The sequence below is a fragment of the Corvus brachyrhynchos genome, unplaced genomic scaffold (assembly GCF_000691975.1).
Source record: "Corvus brachyrhynchos isolate BGI_N302 unplaced genomic scaffold, ASM69197v1 scaffold84, whole genome shotgun sequence".
NCBI classification, from domain to species: Eukaryota; Metazoa; Chordata; class Aves; order Passeriformes; family Corvidae; genus Corvus; species Corvus brachyrhynchos.
In genome coordinates, this window is record NW_008237434.1 from 344027 (window position 1) to 355184 (window position 11158).

General features: G+C 37.3%; 1 protein-coding gene across 3 annotated transcripts; it reads right to left on the bottom strand.

Annotated features, from left to right (window-relative positions):
- Positions 1-936: 936 nt before the first annotated feature.
- On the bottom strand, positions 937-11145 carry CBX3 (chromobox 3). Of its 3 annotated transcripts, XM_008631321.2 has the most exons (6): positions 10174-11145; positions 8236-8385; positions 6287-6429; positions 4597-4762; positions 3130-3224; positions 937-1585 (listed from the first exon to the last, which is right to left on the bottom strand). In XM_008631321.2, the coding sequence occupies exons 2-6, from the start codon at positions 8275-8277 to the stop codon at positions 1459-1461; spliced, it is 573 nt and encodes a 190-aa protein (XP_008629543.1). In that variant the 5' UTR covers positions 8278-8385; positions 10174-11145; the 3' UTR covers positions 937-1458. The 3 variants fall into 3 exon arrangements, with proteins under 3 accessions (XP_008629543.1, XP_008629544.1, XP_017586660.1); XM_008631322.2 differs by lacking the exon at positions 8236-8385 and having other exon boundaries at positions 10174-11143; XM_017731171.1 differs by lacking the exons at positions 8236-8385; positions 10174-11145 and adding an exon at positions 7532-8213.
- Positions 11146-11158: the final 13 nt, after the last annotated feature.

Sequence of the window (11158 nt, forward strand, 5' to 3'; positions counted from 1 at the left end):
GCCAGGCTGGCTGGGGCTCTGAGCAACCTGGTCTAGTGAAAGGTGTCCCTGCACATGGCGGGCAGGTTGGAACTGGATGATCTTTAAGGTCCCTTTCAATCCAAATCACTCTATGATTATATTGACACTGACAACATACTACAGGATTGTATTTTTTAGTCAAAACTCTAAATTAAGTTTAATTCTGAAATAATCTTGGCCATTGACATATAAGCACAGCTTAAGGCAAACTATGCTATGGTAGTCAAAGCACAAATAAAAGGCATGTAGATAAAAGCAAGTGAAAAGATGAATGGCAACTTTACTCTTCCTGAGTTCCCCACCCTTCACTTCTGCCCTTCTGAAGGCATTCTCCAAGCAGCCGATTATAGGACTAATTTCAAAATTCAATCTGAAATAGAAAGCAAGTCTTTTGTTCCAAGTATATGACTTGAGTGTCTTCATTTAAATATTCCACTTTAAAGGCTGAGCTATGTAAGTATTCTTCAGGCAATGGCCTGAAAAATAATTCCATCTAAACCAGCCCTAAGTACACTATAGCCTCTTATTAAGACATGAAATTAAAGCAAAGGCTAATATTGTCAACACACATCAAATATTTCCTAGTATGCCTGCAGAGGCTTCTTGGCCTTGTGACCAACTGTTACACCCAAGCCATGTGGTTGCCATCTGTGACTTATAGGAGTACCCAAAGCATATTCATTTTACAGAACCTTCCTAACTGAAAAAAACCCATGTCTCAGGCAGTATTCACAAAATCCCCCAACTTATAATCAAAGCCTGGTACTTGTCCAGTATTGTGGTAAGAGTAGCAGTGGGGTAACAATCAACCTACCCCCCAAAAAACCAACTTACAGTTAAATATTTATTACAAATTGAGTTTAACATATCAAAAGTTGAGAAATACCCCGCTTCAAAAGAGTCACAGCCTATCAGTATAAAGGAAGAATATAAAACTATTTTATTGACCACTGTTCACCAGTATTTACAATAAAGTAAACAATATACAGTCTGATAACATTCAAATTACTACAAAGTTAGTTTTCACCTGGTCTTCTTAAGACCAAGTGATCCCAAATACTAAAAAGAATGACCCTACAGGTTTAAAGGGCTAGGTTTGGGTAAAGAAGATACATGCACATCAATAGTATAGAAGACTACAAAACATCTGTGAGTTTGTTTAGACATTCATTATGATTCCGTAATAACTATGGAAGTTCATCAATGTTTTATAAAAGCTTTTACCTAATATGGAGGAAGTAGTAGTATCAAATGCTCTCTTGTGATAAATGAAACAAGTTGCAGAAAGCTTTTATTTACTTGCTGTTGATGCAAAACATACTACTTCAAAAAAATATCAAATTTGAAACTTGTTAGAATGTATGCTTCTCACATTGCTAATAAATCAAATTTCGGGTTTTAATATTCTTATATATAAAAAAAAAGCAATGCAAACAATTATTGTGCTTCATCTTCTGGGCATGAATGCCAAGTTAGCCGTTCTTCATAAAAAGCGATTACAATCTGAGGACACTTCACGTTAGCTTCTTTGGCCAGCACCAGATCTGCCTCATCAGAGTCTTTCCTGATGTAGAAGAGAGCAGGATTTAAGAAGATGAATAATCAGTACTTCAGAACATTTAGCAGCTCTTGCTAAGTCTTAAGTTCTGAAAAGAATGTCAGCTAGAAATCAGTTTCCAGTATACCTTTCACTAAAGCTACCAAGACTTTCCATATTAATGGTAATGACAAGGTTTCATAGCTCCATTGTTCTTCCCTTCCCATATTTTTTACTGTTTGAAAGGAAAATGCTATTGAAAGGGAACCAGCTACAAGGTTACATACTGCAGTATGCAATGAAACAAGTAAAATTTGGTTAATTTTGTCTTTTAAAGGCTAATCAAAACTTCAAAGTAAGACTTAAAAATCAATAGGATGAATCTTAAGAACTGGTACTTACATGCAAATTATGTTTACTGTTTATGCAAGTAACTTCCTGTATTTCATATTGTTATTCTTGATGCTGTCTTGGGGTAACAAATCACGCTTGCCAGTCTGACATGCTTCAGATTCCATTTTAAAGTGTATGCTGCCTTGACAAGTCAGCTTTGTGCATACAAACTCGTATCTACGTTTGTTACCAACGACCAATTATGAAAAACTAATCAGCTGCAACTAACTAAACAAAAAAAAGAAGTCCTCTGTGTTTGATTTTGCCAATGATCCCTATAGAAATTCAAATACTCATGATCTTTGTTTTGCAACTTTTCTAAGCTTCCCCTAAAATTTACAGAGAATTTGAGAAGGCAGAAGGGAGACAATCTCCTACAACACTCATCTTCAGCAGTCTAGGCACATCCCAAGACAAATCATGTCTCAGGAGATCACTCATTTTGACTCCATTCTGCGAATCTGCCCTTCTCAAAGGCTGTGGAAAGCCATCCTTCTTCTTATCCCACCACCTTAAGAAATCAGACTCCCAGCAAATGTCAATTCAAACTCTTCTCAACACTGGGAGGAAGCACTAATTTTATCCCATTTGTTCACACGGCAAGAAATCCTTCTCCCAACACTGCAGCTAATGAAGCTGGTCCCCACCTACCCTCCCAACAACACAAACTCCCCACATCACTCTCCCCTCTTACTAGCCCATAAGGTCAAGCCTCTCCATATTGTTTATTTTTCATCTCCACCTCTGCTTTCTTCCCTAGTTGCTTCCAATTTCACTTTGTTGCATGCAGAACAGCTGGCACTCTGCTTGGTTAAATGGTTGGCTATCCAGCAGCTGGCTTCCGCTTATTGAAACATGTAAAGCTGGATTTCTGCCTGCCATTCTCTCAGCAAGAGCATTACCAAGATCCAGTTTTTCCATACAAATGCCAATTTCCCCCTGTTTTATCAGAAATTACCTTTCAAAGTAAAACTGAACCAACAGAAATGAAAGATATTTTGGGTTTTGAAGGAAGAGGGATTAAATCCTAACTGAATATATAAAGCTTGTCTTTCTACGAAAACACTAAGGAGAGCACCAGTTTCTCTGTCTTACTCCTGAAATGAAGTTATCTCTTTAGCCTAAGTGCAGCTGCCTCCCCTCCCTTCATGAACAAGAACTGTGGATATAAGACTTACCATTTCATGAGGAACATAAGCTCTCCACTGCTATCCGTAGCCCCAATTATCCGCTCAGGATCAAGACCCCTTGCAAACCCTCTTGGTTTATCAACCTATTAAGTTAGAAGATGATTATCTAGTTTAAGACAAAATTCTATTTTGGTACTAGATACATAAATTTTTGTACATACATGTATGTGTGTGTATCAGAACGAAAAAAAATAGCCTTAAAACCCCATCAAATCTGTAATTACGTATTATTGTCCGAATACGACATGGATTTTTTCATGACGGATTTCCAGGCCAAGTCATTCAGATGTAGAGTAATAATAAAGGATTTTATATCCATGTTTCCAGCATTTATTTCTGAAAACACGACAGATGTAACAAATGGTCTAAAATCATTTTACTAGATAAAGAACCAAGCATGGTTAGTAAAAATAACAAAAGCAGCAAAGTAAAAATGCACGCCTGGAAGTGGAAAAAACACATCCTTTCCAGCAAAACAACAGGTTTGGGTTGGCTAAGCTAACAATGAAACTGCACCCTTGGGGAACACCTCAACTCTTCTAGGTTCACTGAGATCACACTGGTGACAAAAAAACATCACAACTATTTCCTGTATTAGCTTCTTTTTAGGTTCACAATATCCTTTTAGAGACAGTGGCCACTATTGTACCAGATGAAGCTGAACAACCGACTCCATACAGAAAGCAAAATATTCTTTGTGTTATTCGTGAACTATTCTTTCTGATGCCTTCCAACCTTTTTGACAGTAACCACATGTACAACTGCTGTCTTCAGTACATGAAAATGGTTGGCAGTGTCAGCGGTTTCAAACTGCTAGTCTGAAAGTTTATGGAAGAAAATGTGAACTGTTGAAGACATTACTATGTGTGCATTACTCTGTACTTATCAGCACTAAATGCGTCAAGTTGTTCACTCATTTAAACTGAAGGAGAAATTCAGACCTCTCAGGAAAGGTAGGCTTTCTTCATTCACCCTTTCTACTCCTCCACCATCATGTCTGGTCCTAGTCAAAGTAACTGATTGGTTTTCACATTTTGCCACCTTGCCACTCACCTATTCAAAATCATATACTAAATACGAAAGCCAAACCAGAACTTCATCTTTGTTCCATTCATGTTCCATCCATTTCTCGAATATAAACTGATCACCTAATACCATTAATTAATAACTCTTAACCAGTCCTACTTTCAATTCTTCAGTGAGTGTTATGGGACAATGTAAGAACTTTTAATCATCATGTCAGTCAATCATCCTTCACTTACCATTTGGACAGTCTCATTAACCACAATGAATATATACCCTTTTTTAACCACAGATCCAGATGCTATGCAATTTTTACAGTTTTAAATCAGTGTTCAGCCTCATTCTCAAAGTCAACATATGTTTTTTGGGGGGATGGAGAGGTAGGGAAGAGATGCAGGGAAACAAAAACTTAATACGTGAACATATACTTACAGAATCACGCTTTTTCTTTGATTTACTATCATCAGATTCGCTATCTGACAAAGATTTTCTTTTGGCACCATCTGTTTTTTCTTTACCAGCTTTCTGAGAGTTCAGAAAAGCTTCAATTAGCTCTGGACAATCTAAGTTCTCTTCAGGTTCCCATGTGTTGTCAGCACTGAAACATACACACATTTATGTAAAACTAGGTAAAGAAGAAAAATGTAAAACTAGCCCCATGGCTCTCCTTCATTTAAGCAAGTTCATTTTTGTCTCACTATATAAGGTAGGTTTATTAAACCCTAAGGATGTTTATCTTGCCATCTTTAATAGCCTTCATGTACTGCATTTGATGATTGGAAGAAGGACACTCCACTAGTATTGAGAAACAATGTTCTTAAACTGAAGATAACACAAAAAGCAGCTCTATTAACACCTATGTTCTCAGTGGAGTGTGAGAGTTAAGCAATCTGCACCCTCCCAAAACTTACCTGTACATTTAAACTGATTCACTTCCCTGGTTCCTCTAAAGACTGTCCATGTAAACAAACAATATGATATGAGCACTAAGACTTGCAGAGAACAGTGTACCCAGCAGTCATTACAGCCTAATATATACATATATGTATTTTTAAGCTCTTAGATGCGAGGAACACTCTCAAGTTGTCTCTGAGCAGTGAATGCAACTATACCTAGAACTATCTTCTTCCTTAGCTGACTGACTGCAGGAGCAAACAAACGTGGGCAGAGCTGGACACTGCGTATGTTTCAGTGAGTATGCATTTTGTTAACTAAAATTTTAAGAAGTCCATGAATGCTCTCCACAACCACTATGCACCTCATGCGCAAATACTGCCACAGCAGTACTGCATGAGCAGGATACCTACACATTATTTTCCAATACAATCCCTATTACTACAAGTTCAAATCGGACCCTCAAACACTAAGCATTGTGCTTTGTGCTTATGCACACATCACTACACATATTTCAGGTGCCAGAGTGCACAATGTTGCAATGCACTCACTTTGGGAGGTATACAAAATACCACCACTCCATACACAACCATTTATGCACAACTTCTAGGTGCATCACCTTCTTTCAGCTGGTAAAGCAAGCTGCCACAGAGTGTCACTGGAAGGAGGCACTACTGCATTCCTTCTTAATCAACTTCTTAAGTCTACTGTAAAGTTTTCATGTACATACATAAATCCTGGGAAAGGCACTCAAAAATTCCTTTCAGGTATGCCTAATGAAGGCAACCATTCCACAGGCAAAATCAGTTAATTTGAGAACAGTTCAGGAAAATTAATAATAAGTGAACTATCTGCTTCAGAGCTGCCTGCAGTTGAAATCCCTGCATGATTTCTTACTCAGAAGTACCGTTCATGCTGCTACATATGTAACAACTGTCAGTCTATCTTACCTTCATAGATAAGGACACAAGCTCTACCAGAGTGGTAGAAGAACAATCACTAAGAACTTCGTAAAAGTCCTCGAATATTTTATACAGCGCAAACAATGAACTACATTATCTTCTATACTCGACTATCCCACTTGACTATGCATTTATGGATGTCCTTCCCTCAAGGTTCTTTGAAGTGGATGCCCATCATCCAATCTCCTCTTTGCACAGTTGTTTCAAATCTATGATTAGTGTTTATCATTCTATCAGAAGAAGAAAAAGAAAGGGTAATGCCTTACTCTGTAAATCCTTTCCACTTCAAGTAGTATTCCACCTTTCCATTTACAACACGTCTGTCCAGGACTTTCTCCACAACAAATTCTTCAGGCTCTGCCTCTTCAACTTTTTTACCTTTGCCATTCTGTTTCTTTCCCATTTTGTGCTACAAAAGAAATTCAGAATGACATTATTCTTTTTTTTTTTTTCGCTTTACACAGTTACTTCACTGGCTTACTAATACTAAAGCCAGAAGCTCAGACTCCTTTTACATTAGTGCATGTGGTCACGTAACCTGAGCAAGACATGTTAATGTTTTGGGATTTTTTCAGTTGTTTAATGAGATACCCAAGACCAGTTTTTAAAAACGTTTAAAAAAAATTTTAAACAAATTTTTGTCCACATACTCATTGACTATACTCCCCTTAAAAATTTAATTCTCAGTGCTACATGCTCGAAACACCAGGAAGCTTCTAAAAGTTAACTCTGTGCCTGTGAAAAGGCAGAGGGCAAGGCAGAAGTAAAGAAAAGTAATAAGGTAACTGTGAAAATGCATAAAATAGAAAAGGGATGGTACTGAAAAAAAGGTGGTTTCTACTTTTTCCAAAAAAACCAAGGAGAAACTGATGGCAGCAAAGTTTATGTTGTATTGCTACAATAAGCAAAATACTCAACAATAACCCCCAACTATTGAACAGGACACATGCTAGGAACATTCCATACTGCAGTCCCTTCTCAATCTTAGCCATGCACCCATGTGACTTACAAAGACATGTCACAAAGGTGCATAAATTTAAGACTGCTAAACTTAAGTACAGCTTATACTTAACACATAAATGGAATTTTGCTAACTTACAAAACTTTTAAAGTGTTTTAAAGTTTACATTTGATATTTCAAGTAATATTCTTTAAGGTCTTAAAACAAATATTACATCCACATCATCCTCAAGGCATTCCCAGTTTAATAAGGCACAATTAAATAGTAGTAGAAGGACACATTTCAGAATTTCCTTGTTTGTAATCTTAAAAAGGTTCAAACAAGCCTATCATGTTGTATCACATTTCTGGAGGACTGGCAGACCAAAAGCAGTTTGCTTGCCATTTTGGACTGCACCCCCTAAGGAAATTGTTAAGTGGCAGCCATCAACTAAATATTAAGCTCCTAAAACAGAGTTATGCAGCACCCTAAATCAAAGTGGACAGAACTAATTCCTCACTAAAGCACTTCCTATACAACAGAAAACAGACGAGCAAATATCATGAAGCACCTCTATTTGCTTGATAGCCATTCTCTAGTCCTCTCTAACTTTGAAATTTTCAAACTTTTGGACTCAGTAGAATTTTGTCTTGATGTGGTGAAAGGTAAAAAAAAAAATGTATGTTAGAACAAAAACTGTCTTCTTTTAGTAAACTGAACACTGGAAGATGATTCTCTTGCCAAAGCCCTGTCTTTGTACCCCTTATTTTTTGTAATTAATTTTGCCCTCCCTCCCCAAACTACTTTAGTCTTTATGGTTAGCAACCCATAAATTGAAGGTTCAAACAACAAAAAGGAGAAACGGTTTCTAGTTTCTCATCTAAACAGCAAGTTTCTGTATATATCTCACATGGCAATCATTTTGATTTGAGAGCATAGAAGAGAGAACAGAGCATGTATTTCCAATTAGATTTTAAGTGCCTGCATATCCCAGGTATATTTTGACCACAGCATTCATATCTGAAAAGTGTAAACTTAAGCACATTGGCTTTTTTTGCCTCCACAGGAAAAAGAATGCAAGACTGATATTGAAGAGAAATACAACATGAAGATGTCCAAGGCTTCTATGAGGGCAGCTTCTTTCAAAAAATGGAAGTGTGAAATAGAAAGGGGTAGATATGAGGAAAATAAACAAACAATAGAAGTAGCAGAGGGAAAAACAACAACACAGAAAAAGACAGACTCACTATACCATAATAATAACATTATAATTACTGGTGATGAGGCAAGCAGGCTACAAGTGGGGAACATCTCCATCTGTATTCTCCGTTGGACTAAAATTCTTTGATTCAATGGAAGACTGTTTTCTGGTACTCTTTTCGGCTTCACTAATTCTTGTCACTTAAAGATCAATGTTTTGGATTTCTGTATCAAAGCAACAATTTGTTTTTTTACTTTCTAAGACTTAAGTATCTTAAGTATCTTCCACAGAGGAAAATTAAATGTCATGGGGGTCTGTATTTATTTCTTGAAGTGCAGTAAGAAATAGGAAAATCAAGAGTATGCTGCTTCTGTTTTAAATATTATAGATTTAATTAGGTCTCATGCATCAGCACTGCTCTTCAAACTCTTGAGCCTATTAAAATAATACTTGATTGCAGAGCCTGCAGAAATACTGAACATGTTAAAGACCTGTACATTCTGAGATTATACATGCCCATGCAAATCTCAGCCCACAAGTGAATTGTGACATCTGACTGAAGTTAAAGCGTTCTAAATGTCCACTTGACCCCCGAAGCTCTCTTTCTCTAGGGTTGCATGTTGAAAGCTGTAACTTGGGCATTCGATCATTGAAGGCTCACGTATAGCTCATTTCTTTTTCTGCATTCAGAAGTCACATATAACAGATGCAGATCTATGGATAATCACTCTTTCTTTGAGGGGCAAGGTTAAAATACTGATGTGACACTTTGGTGTAGAATTTTACTATACAGGAGGTAAGAAAATTGGAATTACAGCTCTAGAGCTACCCTATATCCCTTAACACATTTAGGTTTTGCATGCAAATACATAACGAAGCAGAATTAGTTATGGTTCCCATGGGAACCATAACTGATTTTCCTGACCTGTGCAGCAAAATTCTCAACAACATCAAAAGATTAAAAATACTGCATTCATAGATTTTTTCCTCTCTCCAAAGCACCCCCTCCCCAAGCTGGCTAACTCCTTCTCTTTCTTCAAATTAGGGATAAGTGGACAATCAATTACGAACAGAAGGTTCAGACATTCACCCTGGTGAAGTATTTTAAAACAGTACAACACAGAGGAAGCACTCCATTGCACTTCTAAGCCTGGAGTTATTACAAGTTTTTAATATATTTTGAGCTGAGTAAACCAGTAATCATTTCTGAAAATTTAAGAACAGGCCTTTTGAGTGTATTATAAACCAGTTGTTCTGCTATCGAAGTTTTGAATTGTCCACATATATTTTTTGCTTACTTCCCCATCTCAACCTCAGATATATCTCACATTATACTTCTACAATTCTGTCTTTCATGAAACTATTTATCATTATTAGTTGAATTATAACCAGCAACCAACTGCCCTTAGGAGTCCATATTTTAATGTCAAGCAAAGCTTTAGAGGACTTGAGATCCATGAATGCATCATTAAAATGGTCCAGGAGGGGTTGACATCTGATAATCTCTGCTCCTATGAAATTCAAACAAACTGTTATTTGTTAAAAATCATTTCAAAAGGCATCTTAACTATGCCACATCATTTCTCAATAACGTTACTTTTCATCTGTAAAGACTGCCTTTTGTCAGGCAAATAGTTTTCTCCAAATACACTGGGAGAAATTAAATGAGTACATGATTTAGACTTTATTTTTTACATGTATGATGAATTACATGGTATGCTGAAAGGAGTCTAAAAAAATCCTTAGTGTTTTCTATTGTAGGACAGATGAAATAGTGCAGAGTCCTTTCACACTTTTTACCCAATAAGTTTCTCTTTAGAAATCGCAGATTTATTAAAACCAAAGACAATGTCCTTTCTAGTAGCCTTACTTTCTGGATCTGAAATTTTGGTCAGAATAATGCTGGGGAGGGGAGATGTGGATGTATCTTTTAAATGGAGATGCCAAGTTATAAGTTTGAAGAAAAATATGTTGATTAAATCCTTATATACTTTAGGTGTGCATGAACTTACCAATGTAGTTTTATTGGAGGCCATTTTTATTGCAGACTTGCAGAGCTTTTACTAGAAAAATGCATGACAATTAAAAGGAAGTTTGCATTACTCAAAGAAAGGCATCCCAAGACAAGCATGGTCCTTGTTCCAACCCCCATGTATTCATTGTGTACAACATTTCTTATACGGATTAAATCCAGAACAAAAAGTAGGTTACTACTTTGTCCGGTATAACCCAGTAATGCACCATTAGGCTAGCCAGGATGAACTATACTGACAAGGTGGTATATAGTCTTGAAAAAAGGTTTTTCCCAAGGCCTTCAAAAGCATAGACATGTTTCTAGGGAAAAGGGGGAGGACCATCAGGGATGCTTATTTCCTTAAACCAAATAGAACAAGAGTTCAGATTCTAGCAGTTGAAGATATACCTAAGGTATATTAACTGCAAATCTGATGGGGAACAGATACATATTTGTGGTGTAATGAATCACCCATTATTCTTACAAACAGCAAATATTTATCTTAATGCAACTGTAACGTTGCCTTCTGATTCTCAAGTTTGCAAGAGTTAAGGTCCTAGAGCAATATTAACTCAGCTAAAATGTACATACTACACATTTAACCTACGTAAATTACGTTGAACACAATCCATCCCCTTTTCCATGTCATTTCTCATACCAACCAGCTCCATAGGCATGTACTATCCCCGCCCCGCAGTGAGCTATATAACTGTTAGAATTCCCCATATGCCTGGGTGAGGCAGAAAAGTCCTTTAAGGCCAGAAAGCCTCCCGGCCTCAGCAATCCCGCCCAATCCTCCCCTGACACGGGAGGTGGATTTTGGCAGTCCCATGGGTGGTGGGTAGGCGACGTGGGAGAAGGGCCGGGGCCAAGGCGCCAGTGCGGAGGGTCTTGCCTTGTGTCCCTCCGCTTGAAAGGTAGCAGAAAGGGGTAAAAAAAACCCCAAACCAACAAAACCAGTAACAAACCCCTCACCAGAAAAG